The sequence below is a fragment of the Protopterus annectens genome, chromosome 9.part0 (genome assembly GCF_019279795.1).
Source record: "Protopterus annectens isolate FY-2018-M chromosome 9.part0, PAN1.0, whole genome shotgun sequence".
Classification (NCBI taxonomy): Eukaryota; Metazoa; Chordata; order Ceratodontiformes; family Protopteridae; genus Protopterus; species Protopterus annectens.
The window spans coordinates 1,150,797,806-1,150,814,969 of NC_056743.1; the positions used below are offsets into that span (position 1 = coordinate 1,150,797,806).

Here is a 17,164-nt window from a genome sequence, read left to right on the forward strand (position 1 = left end):
ACTAAATACCTAGTTAATTCCAATCCTACTATTTCTGATACGGAAGGGAAAATCACTGATGAGCACGGGGAACAAGTGTATGCTTCTGTAACTTTGATTTTCAGAAGTCTGAATTGTCAGGCTCATATGTTAAGGTTTGCCCTAATTGTGAAAGTACAAAGCATACTCTGTCTGCAGTTTCTTATTGCTGGGAAAAACCTGCTTTAAATAATTTAATTTATTTTACTGTTTAAGTCACTACTCATGGTACACAGTGAACGTATGACTGTTGACACTTCAAGGGCTATGGCCATTGGTACTGTTTTGAGAAGGTTTTCATGGCTGTGTTCTCAAAACCTCCCAGATGATGTTGAAAAGGAGATTTTGAATTCTTGTTTGGACAGAGGTTTAGTTTATGTACTCTCTGTTGCAGAAGTGATAAAAACAAGTGCAACGAAAGGGGTAAGATAATACAGGGAATCTCATGCCTCCTTTTTCAAATTTTCCAAGTGATTCTCTAACTTCTCATCCAATTTTGGTAAGAAACAAAATAAACAATCTCAATAAAATGCATGTAAAAGACATTTAAGAAATGGCAAAGTGGTTCCAAAAGGAATTCTGAAAACACGCAAAACCAAAGGGGAGTCCAATAAGTTAGAATGACTATTTAAGGGACATTGTTCCCCCTCCCACCCTGCAGCCCCTTTTTTCTTCCAGAAAGTTTGAATATTGACTTTTCTATTTGCCAATAGGTAGTTTTAGAAAAGTGGGTTCTGAAAATCATTTATCAAGGTTACAGATGGCAGTGGGAGAAATTCCTACATTTGAGGGGGGTAATCCATCATCCTCCAGACCAGACTGTTTGTTTCCACCGGTCTTTCGTCACATGCTGTCCCAGGGAGTGATAAAACCAGTTTCTCCTTTCCAAGTGGGAAAGTGGTTTTATTCAAGTATGTTTTTATGTCAGAGAAAGAAAGAAAGAAAGAAATACTACTTGGAGACCAGTTCTGGATCTTTTTTTTTTTCTAAACCTGTTTGTGATAGTGCTCAAGTTCAAAATTATGTCACTTCACAATCTGTTACCCCCTCTTCCTCATTCGAGTTTCCTGGTAACATTAGATTTAAAAGATGCTTATCATCACATTCCTATTCATCCAGACTTCAGGTGTTTAAGGTTTTGTGTGTCCGGATCACATTATTAGCTCTTTGGATTATCCACTGCAACAAGAGTGATCACAAAGTGTCTAGCTCTAGTTACATCTCACTGCAGGCTGCACGGTATCCAAACTTTTCCATATTTAGATGACTTGTTTATCTCTGCAATCTTTTTCGGAGAGCTACTGGGTGAGAAATCTTACACCAGCTAGTATTGCAAGAGAATATTCAAAACTATTTCTTGACTCCTACTCACAAAATTGTGTTTCTGGGATGTCAACTAGACACCACAGTTCAAAGAGCTTTACTTCCACAGGGGGAAAAAAATGATCTACATCTAGAGCTATTTTTAATTTTGCCACTCAGACGTTGTTCACAGCAAGGGAATACCTCAGGATTTTGGGTCTCATGGCTTCTATGATTCTCTTGATACCCCCCGGCAAGACTCTACATGGGAAAGATACAGTGGTATCTCAACTCTCTTTGGTCCCAGCTCCAACACCTGTTGTCTTTTCAGATCCCAGTGCTGGGATTTGTCAGAAGAGAAATCACTAGATGGAGACATCAGATATCCCTAAATCCAGGTCTCCCCCTTCTCTCTTCCTGTTTCAAAGAGGTCAGTCACCGTAGCTGCTTCGGTCTTTACTTGGGGCACAGTTTCAGGAGGGATAAAAGTGCAAGGTCTGTGGGACACTAAGGGCAGATGTAAGTACATAAATATAGAGGTGCTTGCCCTGATCAAGGCAATCAACTCTCAAGCCTCTTTGGTTTGCAGGACCTTTTCAAGGTGTTACAGACAATACCACACTCGTGGTACATCAACAAGCAAGGGGAAATCAGGTCATACCCCCTCTGCAGACTAGCCATATTGGCTTATAATTTCACATTACAACCTCAATCAACAGGCAGTCAACAATCAGTGAGAGCAAAACTGTGTTGCAGACAAGCCGAGCAGGAAAAGGGCAGACCCTGAGAAATAGAAACTATATGGGGGGGGGGTAAGATTTGTTCCATCTGTAGGGAGTTCCTCAAGTAGGGCTCTTTGTCTCCTCTCTGAACAAACAGCTGGCAAGATTCTAATCCAGGACTCCATGCAAGAAGGTTTGAAATACAGATGCATTTTATTTCCTTGGACAGGAATGTTCATATATGCTTTTTCATTAATATCCAGAGTACTGCTGAATATTCAGAAGGAATCCCCCAAGATTATTGTGATGACTTCCCTTCTGGCCCAGGCAACTATTTTTCTCTCTTCTTGTAGAAATGACCAGGGGCAATTTATCACAAGCTTCCTCACAGACTGGATCTACTCACATAAGAACAGGGGTGTTTGATGTACCCCAACACCAATCAAATTCAGATAGACTGCCTGGATGACAGCAGGTAGTAATGGAGGCAAGAAAGCAGGATACTAGAAAATCATATATTAGCAAAGTTTTTTTAGTTGGTGCCAGCAGCATAACAAGCATCCATTTAGGGCTAGATGTTCTCTTGTTTTCAATATTTGTGTGCTGTACTGTTCTATGACCTTCCTTACTCCTCTGTCAAGGTTCATATATCAGACATTTCAGCATGTCTGTCCATGGAACCTCCTCTTTCAAATCATTCTTAAGTCAAAGGTTTTTGAAAGGGGTTTTGCATGACAGGCCTCCAAGAAAAATATTGCCTTATCCTTGGGAGCTTAATATTGTGTTAGAGAAGCTGACACTTGCTCCATTCAACCCAGCTAACCTAGCTGACTTGAGATTCTTAACATGAAAAACAGTTTTACTGATTGCTCTGACTTAGAACTAATCCTTCTTTTATGCCTAAAGTGATAGTCAAGTTTACTTTAAGCCAAAACTATTCATCTCCCTGTTTTCTTTCCTAAACCCAAAAATGAGTGAGAAAGGATATCCATACCTTGGATGTCCAAAGACAACTCAGGTGCTATCCTGACAGAACTAAATCTTTGGATCTTGACTTCAATTGTCCATTTCTTGTGAAGGTAAGAAAAAGGGACAACCTATGTCAAAATAAACCTTTTGCAAATGGTTGTCTAATACTATTATCTTCTGTTATACTCACCGCAGCAAAACTATTCCAGGCAAGGTCAAGGCCCACTCATTCAGGGCCTTGGCTTCATCTATGGCTTTATGGAAAGGGCTGGATTGTAGAGGTATTCTAGAAGCTACACCTTGGTCCTCTGTGCATACTTTTACAAAGCACTATAAGATTGATTCCTTTTCTAGGTCTAGATCAGGCTTTGCAAAGACCATTCTCCAGGGGCTCCTGGATTCTTCTCCTTCCACCTCCTAAATATAGTAAGCTAGGATAATCTAACCATATAACTAAGGTCCCTGCAGCAGCGATCATTATGTTGACTATAGTACAGTTGTGTAAGTAAATATACCATAACAGTAGATGTTCGAATAATCACTGCTGCAGTAGCCACCCATGCCGCCCACCCCCTTTGTATTTTGGTATGTTTTTTATGCCAGGGTGGGGTTATTTATTTTTTGTTCTTCCTAGCACTGCCCTTTCAGGGCTCTGCCTCCCTCCCTCTGTTGGCAGCAAAGCTCTGAAGGGCTTGGCATCCAAGCTTGTCTTTTAGTCATCTTAGCCTGCCTGACAGTTAGGGTATGTGGAAGGTGTCCTGAAGCTTTGAAAGCTAACCAGCGGTTATATCCTTGGCAGATATAACCCATACAGCTAAGGCTACAGCAGCAGTGATCATCTGAATATCTATTGTTATGGTAACTTTACTTACTCAACTGTATTTTGTGACAGCATCTTACATGATTGTATATTACCTTTCCCTCAGACTCTGTTGTTTTTTTCATTAATGTATTCAGTATAGGTGCACATACATGATCTACTGCTAAATTCTCTTTCAGAGAATTCTGTTTACAATCCATCAATTGTTTTTCATCTGTTTTTATCATCAGAAACTAAGATTTGCTTCCCTTCCATCTGAAATGCATAAATATCAAGTTTCAGTGTATTTTTTAGTTGTATAGCTTACCTTTTCTGTAGCATGCTGACATCGAAGAAGATCATGGTCCCCATCAGGCAAAATTTCTGGTTCGACAATGGGCACAAGTCCATTCTGTATAAAAGATGTTGACAGAAACAAAAACACAAATAGTGAACACAATGAGGCAGATGGTAGACATAGTAAGCAAGCTAATTATGTCTGTCTCCCACTCTGTCCAACTGTGTTACCTGCTGGCAGATACTGGCATAGCGTGCCAAAACATTGGCATTTTCCATGATTGCCAGAGATGACGGACATGGATCTGAAATCTTCAATACACAGCGCCATTTTGCAAAGTCTGCTCCATCTTTCTTGTACTGAGCACACCTCTCAGCCAAGCCATCCAACCCTGGAAAGAAGAACAGAAAGAGCTAGTGGTAAATACTCAGCTTGGAATTGGGAAAAATATTAAACAACACCACTGTATCTCATTATGCAAAAAAGTAACAGGTTGCCAGTACAGAAGGCTGAATGCCTGAGTACCTGTAGGACTGAACATATGTATAGGTATGTAACTTTCCTAAGTGAGCAGTGTGGAAAGGAACAGTTACCAATTCAACATGCCACTCCTAGTAAATATCTGTATATGTGAAGCATGTGTATAAATATAAACATTAGTAAATATATATTGTACTAATTAAAGAGAAATTAATTACTAAACAAGAGAGAAAAGTCTATAGTGAAGATCTGATACAGAAAGAGAAAGACATGAAAAACTTGGCTGTGTGTAAAGCTGTTTGCAGCACATTAAACTTGTATAGCTCTGGTCAGGGATAGCAATCAAATTAGAACAAAGAATAAAGACCCATCTGTCACTCGTCTTGTACATCTCGATAAGACGAAGAGGCTTGTGTGTTCGCTTAAGTATTTTATTTTATTTTATTTATTTTATTTTACATTTGTTAACCGGGCTAGTCCAACTGGATACATGTCCATTTTCAGTGGAGGCCCGAGGAGAAAAGCTCCACTATCTAATGCATAATAACAAAAAAATACATTCAAAGTACATAGGTAATTTAAGACGCAACTAAAACAGGGATTTTTATTATACACAAACACATTAGGATGTAGCACTGGAACATTAAACTTAAATGAACTAAATGAACTAAAACTGACTTACTACCACACTCATAAAATAATTTAAGTGAATTTTAGTACCTGGATTTAACTTTATGACCTGTTTTGCAAGTTGTTGCAGGTTTGGATAATCCACTTGTATATATACCTCAATTTCTAACTACATGCCTCATGGCTTTGACTCTGGATCCCATTCTGACACCATGTCACTCATCTTGTACATCTCATAAGACTAAGAGTCTTGGATGTTCATTTAAGTAGTTTATTATACACAAACACATCAGAATGCAGCATTGGAACATTAAACTTAAATGAAGTAACAAACTGACTGACTACTACACTCATACATACTTACACTCTGGCTGCTCACTCAAAATGGCACTCTTGCCTGCACGTGCTCTGTACTTATATGCACATGTCCACTGACTGGAAAGCTTCTTAAAGATAAAACAAACACTACATCCTTCCTCTTTGACTATTCTGTCATGCAATGAAAAATTACAATGGAAACAGGCATGCAAATTATACAGACATATACACAAATAAAACAATCATGTCCAGGTTGCAGTGTATATGAGATTAGGTCTCGAGATATGATCCGACCTCGTAACATAATAATGAGCTTTGGGTTTGGCAACAGGGACAGTCACTGGGGAATGTTCTTCTTCTGGGACTTCAGGAACAACATCAGGAACAGGAATAGATGCTAAGATATTTCCTGGAACAGGAACATTGAACAAGTCACTCTGAGGATTAGAGTCTGTGTCACAGGTAAAACGCTGCAACACTGGCTCGGACACCAGAAGAAGATGCTTCCAATTCTGCCTAAATTCCGTTCCCAGCGATTCCACAATATAGGATCTTGGCTCCTCACACAAATTTTTCACTTGACCAATTCAATCAAATCCTTTTGCTGCTTTCATCCTCACCATCGATTTTTCAGTGGCTTTAGAGGTTTGCTGGTCGTGTCATAATAGCACGTTTGGGACAAGCGCTTTTCTAGAAGTTGAGCTTTTACTGCATTGCTGTTTTTAGCACTAGGAACCAACAAATTCTTACTAATTGGTAATGTGGCTCTGATTTGTCTTAAAATAAGTCTCTGAGCAGGTGAACCAAGTAAATTATCACAAGGAATGTTTCTGAGATTAACCAAATTTAGAAAAAACATCGGTATTGTCTCATTGGGATTTCTCTAACAGTTGTTTTGCACTTTGTACTACACGTTTAGCCAAGCTGTTTAATCATGGGTATTCAGGGCTACTAGTAATATGGACAAAGTCTCACGTTTCAGCAAATCTCTTGAACTGCTGACTTGTAAACTGTGCACCATTGTCAGAAATGACTGTGCGGACTACCATGGACAGAAAAATGTCTCTTCAATTTAGTAATGACAGTACTGGATGTTAGGTTAAGAAGTAGGTCAATCTCGAACCAATACGAATAAGAGTCCACTAACACCAAGTAATGTTGACCATTCCAATCGAAGATATTTGTAGCTACTGTCGACCAAGGTAGTTCAGGAATCTGGTTTAGCTGAAGTGATTCTTTTTGCAAGTGTGGTTTAGTACTATTACAGACTGAACAAGATGAAAGTACTTTAATATCTTTTCACACAAAAGGCCACAATACTAGTCTACTCACCCTTCATTTGGTAGAATCAGCTCCTGGGTGGCCACAATGCAAGATCTTAGTATACTCTTGTTGCAAGGATGTTGGAACTATCACTTTTGGACCTTTCATGATGATACCATCTTCCATCAAAATCTCGTCTAGTGGTAAACAAGACTGCTTTGACAGCCATCCTTGACTGATAAAGTGGTTGAGCTTTTGAAGAACTGGATATGAAGCTGTGTGATTTCTAAGCTCAACAAGATGTGTGGAAGAAAAATTTCTCACTTCTATAACTTCAAGATGAAGTTTCTCATTATCATGCTGTTCAGTGGTTGTTCTGAGTGATCAGGATAAAGTATCAGCAAGATAAAGAAGATTGCCTTTTGTATAGACCATTTTGAAATTTTACTCTTGCAATTTTAGCATCATACATTATAGTCTTGCAGGAGCTATATGCATAGGCTTTTTCAAAACAGTAACCAGAGGTTGGTGATCAGTCTCTATTTGAATAGGTTGGCCATAAATATAATCATGAAACTTCGAACATGCAAGCATAATTGCCAAAAGCTCTTTTTTAATTTGCACATGCTGCATCTTGGTTTGGGTTAGATTTCTCAATGTGTAGGCTACTGGTCAACCCTCTTGAAGAATGACTGCACCAAGACCAAACTTTGAAGCATCACAGGAAAGAGTTACTGGTTTATGAACATTATAATATCATAAAGCTGGTGTGCTGGCAATTTTCTGTTTCAGGACATAAAATGCACTTTGGTGTTGTTCCAACCAGGACCAAGTTACATTTTTGCATGTCAGCTCTCTTAGCAGTGCTGAAAGATCACTCATATATGGGATAAACTTGCCCAAATAGTTGACCATGCCAAGAAAATGTTGTAAAGATTGGACATTGTCTGGAGCTGGAATCTCAAGAATTGCTGTTTGCTTAGAAAGATCAGGTTATAAGCCTGAAATGGCAAATAAATGACCAACATTAGTAACTTCTCTCAGCCTGAATTTACATTTCTTAGGATTTAGCTTAAGATTCACTTCACAAGCTCATTCCAGAATTTTCCTGAGACTTCTATCATGTTCGATTTCACCATTGCCTCCTACTAGAATATCATCTATTATAGCACATTGATAGCCAGAAAAAATTTTGTTCCATCAGACGCTGAAAGACTTCACTGACAGAATTTATTGCAAAATGCATTCTCAGAAATCTGTATCTTCCAAATGGTGTACTGAGATAGAGGGGAAGCTTCTCTGCTTATCAGGGGGAGTGGTAAGCTCTGAGCAGCCTATCTGTTGCTAAAGGAGTGGTTTCAGCTCAGAAATAGTCTTTTTATTGGCCATTTTGGGCTACTTCTATCCCTTTCATCTTTCTGTTTAAAAAACATGTTTGAGCAGGCTTGCGCAACACGCCGCACCCCTAAGCTAAGGTAAACCATTACTGGTGCCTTCAAGCCTGCTCTTCAAAATTTCCCTTACACCTTGTTAACTTTTATCTCTGTGCACTCAAATTAGACCTTTAAATCTAGCACTTGCTCAGAACATCTTGTAGCATTTATTGCAAGCTCACCCACTGCTACTAGCACTAAACTTTCCATAAAGGAAACAAAAAGCTTCAGTACTTAATCTAAGCATAAATAACTCCGTACTTAAAAGCTGATCACTTTTCCAGGCATGTCAAAGGTCAGTTTCTGATGCTTTCTCCCGTTAACCTGGCGAAACTGAGCATCCTGAGGCAATGTTGCAATTGTCTCATGTACACAGACAACTCTGTCTTCCTACCTCCAAACACATCCACTTGTGAGAGATGCAAGTATATAGCCAAACTTGAGGATTCGCTCTCTCAATCTAAGACTGGGTCAGCCAGTCAGGATGAGAAGGTTAATACACAAATCTCATCACAGAGAACACATAGCTCCCCTGTTCATACACCACCACTATCACATAATAACATGAAACACACAACCACTTTTGCAGAGGCTCTCTTAAAAAATCTGCCCAAACAACAGAGACATCCGAGGCACAAACGCAAGCAACCATCCTTATACAAGCATAACCCATAAGACACATAGCCCACACAAACAGTGTGCCACTCAAGCTAAGCCCCTAAGGCAGAACAATGTATCAAACACATTAGTCAAAGGTGATTCAATTATAAGGCACACTAACATCCCACTCACTAGGCTAAATAAGGAGAAAGTCATGGTCAGCTGCCTGTCAGGTGCCAGGATTTACCACATAATGCATGCACTTGGGTCTCTCCACAGCAAGTACAAATATGTCTCCGTCATTGTACATGTTGGTGTGAATGACCTAAGACATACCCCCCTGGAATACATGAAAAGAGACACGGAGGAGCTCTATGATCTTGTAGCCCAGGCATGTATGACCCTAGCCTTGAGTAGAATCCTACCATCACCAAGAATGATGCCACATTACAAGCAGAAAATGAATGACTTAAACAATTGGCTAAGTTTCTGGTGTAATTCAAAGGGGATCCAGTATCTGTCTGCTTGGGATGACATGACAGACAGACCTCGATGCTTTGCCAGAGACGGCCTGCGTCTGTCACCCCTGGGATTCCGGATAATGGCCCAAGCCCTTTCCACCCCTATAGTGCCTTTTTTAGGCAATGCCCTGAAGATAAATTTACCAACATAACATCTGCTAGCAAATGCATCCTAAGGTTTATGCTACTCAACGCTAGAAGTCTAAACCTCACAATGCACTTGCTCGAGTCACTCCTCAATCTGAAGAACATCGACATCTGTGCAGTAATAGAGACCTGGTTCAAGACTCCTGAGAGCACCCCTGCACTACGAGGTTACAATGCACATCACAACTTTAGGCCCCCAAATCTGAACTAAAACCCCAAGGGATGTGATGACCAAACCCCCAAAGGCAGAGATATATCCATCTTCATAAAAGAAACACACACCTCCAGACTTGTTGCCCAACATAACACATCACCAATACTTCAGGTACAGTTAACACTGGACAAAACTGCAGTTCATGTTGTAGCCTGCTACAGATTCCCCACAATGTCCCAGGACTCCCACCCTGCATTCCTGGACACTCTGGAAAACATCAAAGTCCAGCCTAATACCCTTATACTGGGGGACTTTAACTACCCCTCCATTAGTTGGAACAACTACGCCTGCTCAAACTCTTTTGCCTAATGTTTCCAGGAATTCATCAACTCCAGTGCCTTGGACCAACTCATCCTCACCCCCACTAGGGGAAATAACATTCTTGACCTAGTTATTACAAACATGAGGGACCGCTGCTCTACTCCTATGATAAACCCCTCCCTGGTTCGATCTGATCACGTTAATCGCCATTCATAACCAAATCCTGCCCCTACCCCTGAAAAAGAAAACCACTGTGAAAAACTTATTCAAAGCTAACTTTGAGCTTCTAAGGACAGAAGTGGCAAGCTTCATGTCATCCATAGAAATAGGGAATGGGAGTATGGCTGCTGATTCATACGCCAGGGCACTCTATGAGCACCTACACAACTGCATAGATAGGGCCATACCAAACAGAACCAAGATGCTCTCCTCTAAAACAAAGAAGCCAATCTGGTGGATCCCTGCCATTAACAAACTCTACAACAGAAGGAAAAAACTGTTGCAGAGAAAGGTAAAGTCCGATGACTGGAATAATTCCCTCGGAAATCTCAGTAAAAAGCTGAGATCCCTCATCAAATCCACCAAAGCTAGTTACGAAAACAAAATTGCTACAGATACTAAGGACAGCCACAAGGCTTTCTTTAGCTATGTCAAGAATCTGCATAATAATAAGCAGATTTGCTCAGAGCAACAGCACAATGGCACCACTTATACTGAACCAACTGACATTGCCACTATCTTGGCAGACAGGTTCAGTGCAAATTTTACTCCCCCTCACCCCCTAAAGGGCCCATCCACATACCCAAGGAATACCAAATCCCTAATATCATAACTGCACAAGTAAAAAACGCAGTGACCAAAGCTAAGAACACAGCTTCCATGGGACCAGACAATATACTGGGCTGTGTCCTACATGATTTACAAAAAGAACTGGCACCACACCCGATTGCCCTGTTCAACTACAGCCTCAGTTCAGGCTTTGTTCCCACTGAATGGTGCACTGCTACAATCATCCCACTCCACAAAGGAGTCTACTGACTCTGGGAACTACCGCCTCATCAGCTTGACGAGCCTGATCTGTAAGGCTATGGAACGTATTATTATGGATCTTATAAATAAGGATATAGGGGAGCTTCGAACCCTGTACCCCACGCAGTTTGGGTTTGTGAAAGGCAGATCATGTCTGCTCAGTCTTGATAGACTTCTTTGAAGCTGTCACCAGAGCGGTGGATGAAGGCAAGGCTGTCCACACAGCCTACCTCGATCTAGCCAAAGCCTTCAATACCATTCCACACTCTGGAATCATTGATAGGCTCACAAATCTGGGCATTAACCCTTACATCACTAGATGGGTTGCAAACTGGCTCACTGACAGACCCCACACGGTGAAAGTAGCAGACTCCAAATCTGACTACCGAACAGTTACATGTGGAGTCCCACAAGGATCAGTTCTGGGTCCTCTCCTGTTTGGTATCTACTTATCTGAAGTTCAAGCCAACACCAAGGAACTCTGGTTAACCAATTTCGCAGATGACTGCAAACTGGGAGCTATTATTAATTCTCAAGCTGATGTGGACATCCTACAAAAAGACCTCATGGAGACCAACAACTGGTGCCAAAAAATGCATAGTCATTCCCTTCGGGAGAAACACAGTGCCCCCAAACTACCATATTGAAGGGAACCCACTTAACTCTGAAGGAGTTATAAGGGATCTAGGGACACAGGTAGATAGCAACATCTCCTTTGACAACCACATCGCCACTGTAGTTAGGAAGTCCTTCTACATGGCACATCTCATCACAAAAGGTTTCTCCTCCAGAAAAAAAAGAAGTTATTATCTCTCTCTCTACTCGTCCCTCATTAGACCCATTATAGAGTACAATGCCCCATTTGGCATGTACCTCACTAGACACTTCAAACAACTGGAGAGGCCACAGAAATTCCTCATTAAGAGAATCTTAGGACTCAAACACACGCCTTATGCAGACAGACTTAAAAAACAAACTTTACTCTTGTCTCATATCGCCTACTTAGAGGCGATCTCTGCTTGACATACAGAGCCATGTCTGACCCAGTTTTGCTAGACATGCTTCATCTGAAAAAATCCCAATCCCTCCATGCTACTCGCTCCAAAGTCCTCAACCTTATCACCACATTAAACAGAACCTACTGGAGGGATAGGTTTCTAACACAGAGACTGCCAATACTCTGGAATAAACTCCCCAATTACGTCAAGCAGAGCACCTCACTGGCCCTCTTCAAGAGAAATCTTGATGAGTGGATGGGAAATAGGAAATTCACCCCGGGGGTCACTTCAATTGCATTGCTAGATAGGGGCACAAGGAACTAATGTCTGGTAAGTCAAATGACTGGGAACACTATTGGGATAGGCTTGCAATGGCTCCAGGGCCTAGTACTTACCTATGAACCTATGAATGTAGTTAGCAATGAAGATTTTCAATCAAGCATAATTTGCCAAAATGAGCTTTTTGCATCTAAAACAGGAAAAACAGTGACCAGTTACCTTCCATGTTACAAAGACATGCACCAGGAGCATTTCTCTCCAGGCCTCCGCTGAAAACTGGCTTCATTCCAAGTCGGACTTTCCCGGTAAAAAAAGTTTAACTATACAAATAAATAAATTTGGAATAATAGCAGTAACTTCTTCAACTGTACGCACTGGATGATGAGGTCATTTAAGAGTTTTGTTCAAATCTCTTGGATCAATATATATTCTAATATCATCTGAGCTTTTCTTATGAGCTACCACCATGGAGGACATCCATTCCATTGTTTTTTCCAGTAGACAAATCACTCCTAAATGCACCATTCTGTCTAGCTCAGCTTTGTCTCTGTTCTGCATAGCTGCTTGAACTTTCCATGCTGGTCTGACAAATGGGCCTAACTTCATGGAGTACACAACAGGGAGTTTGCCAGGCTTGTCTTCGAAAATATCAGCATACTCAGAAAAAATAGTGTTGGTGAAACTTGAGCTGTTACATGTGCTTACACGGTGGACCTCTTTATTAAATGAAAGCAGTCCCATTTTCAAACTGTCTTTGCAGCCTAATAATGACCGTACATGTCACTTGACTACGTAAAACCGCAAGAAAAAGCTGGTCCCAGCAGAGTAACATGAAAGCACTACCAAACCTTCGGTTTGAATCTCTTCATCACCATAAGAAACAAGCTTCTCACACTTTGCCAAATCAAGTTGTTCACCAGCTTTTTCTCTAGCAAACATTTCTCCTGACGTAATATTGCACTTTGAACCAGTATCTACTTTGAGCTCTATGGATCTCCCACTAATCAGAACAGTACAAAATATTTCATTCTTTGCCAACAAATCTACTGCATTGACCTTTTCATCAAGCACAGACACACCATCAACATAAAAAGTAGGGTTGCGGCTTTCTGCTTGACCAACTTGCTTCTTTGAATAGTCTATTTTAATAAAATAATATGCCTCATTTGATTTATAGAGCATTTTAAAATGGTTCCACTTTTTACATCTGTGGTACTGTTGACCAAAAGCTAAGCACTTTTTTTGTTTCGGCTCTTGGCAACCTCCACAATTACAACAGTTGACTATGAGGCTTGCCTCGGGTTTTGCTGTCACCCCTTTGCTTAACTGCGTCTGCCCTAGGCCTTACTGAATCTGCTCTTGGGTTTTGCCTTAACTCGAGCTGTGGTGACCACGCCCTTAGGCCTGTGTCTGTTAACCTCATGCTGCATACTATCAACATTTGCACTAGAAGGCACTGAAAGCATACTTTTCTCATTTGTTAGCATATTTGTGTGATTTTCTGTAAGCTCATATATCTGACAAATCTTTATGGTTTTGCTCAAAGTTAAATCACTGTCTCAAAGCAAAATCATTCTCACTGCATCATTACTAACAACACACACAAGCCTGTCTTTTATCAACTCGTCTCCCAAATCACCAAATCTGCAAATTTTACCTTATTTCTCAAGTCAGTAATGTATGCTGCAAAAGATTCACCAGGCTTCTGATCTCTTGTGTTAAACAAGTGTCTTGCCAATGTAACATTCTTTTGGGGGTTACACATTTCTCTAAATTTACGTTTTAAGTACTCAGGGTCTTCCCTTGTTTCAGCTTGTACCACAATATGGCATTCTTCCCCCTCCCCTGCATACACAGCCGAGGCATACACAAATTAACTCTCTGTTTCAATGGCTTCTGAACCAGCTAAATTAAGCAGAATAAATGCCTATGTACCTGCGTCTTTCTCAGAATAAGGAGCCTGTTACGAAAATATGATATTCCTGCTCAAACACTCTCCAGTTTTCTGCAGTATTTTAGATTGGGTCTGTGAAATGCTTCTGCCGTGCCCAAAAGTAATTTCAAACATACACACCAGGTACTCGTAATAATATTCAACTGCACAATAGTCTCTTTGAAATGACTGTACTTAGCAAAATAACTGTACTGTAATAAAGCACGCACTGCAGACACTTTGCATACTTTGGATACTTTTAATAGCTTTAGTTAATATGAAAAAGTAGTACATAGTGAAAAAATACAGTCATTTTCCTTTTTTTATATATTTCAGGCAATCTGGAAGTTATTTTGTGCATTTTCATATGTATTTTGAATATTTTTAGCAAATATCGTAGTTTTGAACATTTTGTTTAATTAATAAGTTGTTTTGAGTGCTTTGTTTTATATTTGTTGAGTAAAAAAATAATTTAAGTGAATTTTAGTACCTGGATTTAACTTTATGACCTGTTTTGCAAGTTGTTGCAGCTTTGGATGATCCACTTGTATATATACCTCAATTTCTAACTGCATGCCTCATGGTTTTAACTCTGGATCCCATTCTGACACCACACTCATCTTGTACATCTAAGAGTCTTGGATGTTCATTTAAGTAGTTTATTATACACAAACACATCAAGATGCAGCACTGGAACATTAAACTTAAATGAAGTAACAAACTGACTGACTACTACACTCATACATACTTACACTCTGGATGCTCACTCAAAATGGCACTCTTGCCTGCACGTGCTCTGTACTTATATGCACTTGCCCACTGACTGGAAAGCTTCTTAAAGGTACAACACACACTCTAATCTAAGCCATCCTTCCAAAACCAAATTGAATTGAAGGGTGAAAGAGAGAGATAGGGGTACAGTTAAAATAGGAAGGATCAGAAAAGATCTTAACTTTTTTTCCCTTTTTTCTGAAAGGTTGACAGACATTTCAAACAATTAAGTACCAAACTGGCAGGTGAAATCAACTCTGTGATACAGACTGCAAAAATCAAAAAATAATCAAATGGTATAACAAAATCAGAATGGGTACAGAATAAGGAGAGGTGGTACTCTCACAAGACAGATTGCTAACATAACCAGTGTGACAGACTGCAAGCTGCCACTGAAGTCTGCCTCTAGGTATTGTGACATTCCTCAGTATTACTTGGCAGACTAGGAAAAATACTGCTGCTCCCAGCAGAAAGGTTTGGGCTGGTGGAGCTGTGTACAAGAGGGGATATTCTGCTACTCAGATGCGTTAACGGGTTTCACTTGAATGCCTCTGATAGCTGAGTTTTTATAGTAGCGTCAGAAAGTATGCCAAGAATGAACTGCGTATGGTACAGCATTGTGTTTCACACCAGCCACCTTTACAAGATATACATACATATATATATAAAGTCAAGACAATATATGAAATGGACGGAAAGTCAATATTCTTGAGAGTGAAAAATGTTAACTACTGACTTCTGTTAACCATGAAAAAGATCAAGCGGTTCTACTTTCTGCCTTACCTTGAGTTGTTGTCTCCCCATCCGTGCCTGCCAAAACAGCTGTGCCTTTGTCAACCTAAGAAGAAAAATGCGCACAGAATCCATAAATAGATGCCTATAAAACAGATAACTGAAAACTTCATCTCTGTAAGTCACATCTTAAACACAATAAAAACTTTACATATATGCAACTGCTGCAAGTTAAAGCATTCATTCCACTGGCATTTTGTAGAATAAATCAAATACTGGAGCTACTTCATTAGACAATTAAGCTATGAAGCTCTACAAAGCACATGGGAGTTACACCATCTATATTGCCACTGCTGTACTGTGCAATTCCTGCCCTTGCTGGGCTTCCTGCAACTACCCTTCACTGTTGCCTGATTAGGACAGGCAGCACGACAAAATCTGTCTTTTGTAAAGCTAATTCAACCAAAACTACTGCAGATTACCTCATAAAACAGTAGTATTTACACACAGACTTCTTAACCTGGCTGACCCCCCCCCCCCCCGCCCCACCCCATTTAATCTTGCTGCTAAGTAAATCCTACAACCACTGTCTTGCATCCATTCAACTCCACTATTCTGTTTCCACAAAATTGAAGCTAAACCCTGGCTTTCATTCTTTTGCAATGTGTACGTTGTTCCACCACCCAGAATAAGGTTCCACACTGACATTGTAGGTATCGCCATTGAAATGTACATTAGGATCCTGGATGAAATCATGTACTGTTACCAAAAAGGTAGTGCCCATGAATGGTTTTGCAAAGTCCATGTGAATTACCTGCCATGTCCTGACAAGCTATGCCCAGATGGGGAGTGGTACTCTTTTGGGCACAAGCTGGCACCTCATAGTGTATGCAGAAAGCTTTAGGTAGTGAACACAACGACAACTGAGAATCAGCAGAGGGAACAGAGTAGTGTTTATTAAGCTAGTTGATTTACTGAACAACCTACACACAGGAAAAATGGCAGAAGGCCACACCAACTAAACAGGAAGCTTAATCGATCAGCAGAATAAATGTCAATGCCCTAAACAGTCACTGAAAATATGTGTCAGTACTAAGCTTTCCCTTAGGACACCCTGCCAGCACCAAAACTTTATCATCAAGAGCTATACATAGTCATTATTCTCAGTCACACTGCCAATATCTGTTCTGTTATCTATGTCTGTATTTATTGCACCCTTCCTGTTTGGCATTGTAATGTAGTCTTCTTCTGGAAAAGTCTGTGGTCTATTTGTCATAGAGACAGCCACTGCATGATACAGTTGTACTACAATGTAGACCAACGTACTTATCATACAACTCCCAGACGCCATGAACACTGTTTGCAATAAAAAAAAAATACTAAGTGGAGACTGCTAACAGCATGTGATCGATGGCTTGTCACAGATATAACAAATATTAAAAAGACA

General features: G+C 40.2%; 1 protein-coding gene across 2 annotated transcripts in view; it reads right to left on the reverse strand.

Moving 5' to 3' along the window:
* ALDOB (aldolase, fructose-bisphosphate B) overlaps window positions 1–17,164 on the reverse strand; it is a 159,712-nt gene that overhangs the window by 100,506 nt on the left and 42,042 nt on the right. For both annotated transcript variants that reach the window (XM_044084019.1, XM_044084020.1), the window contains 3 exons: window positions 15,769–15,823; window positions 4,339–4,499; window positions 4,139–4,222 (listed from right to left, as the gene is read on the reverse strand). In XM_044084019.1, the coding sequence (XP_043939954.1) occupies window positions 4,139–4,222; window positions 4,339–4,499; window positions 15,769–15,823 (300 nt within the window). The remainder of the gene's footprint in view (window positions 1–4,138; window positions 4,223–4,338; window positions 4,500–15,768; window positions 15,824–17,164) is intronic.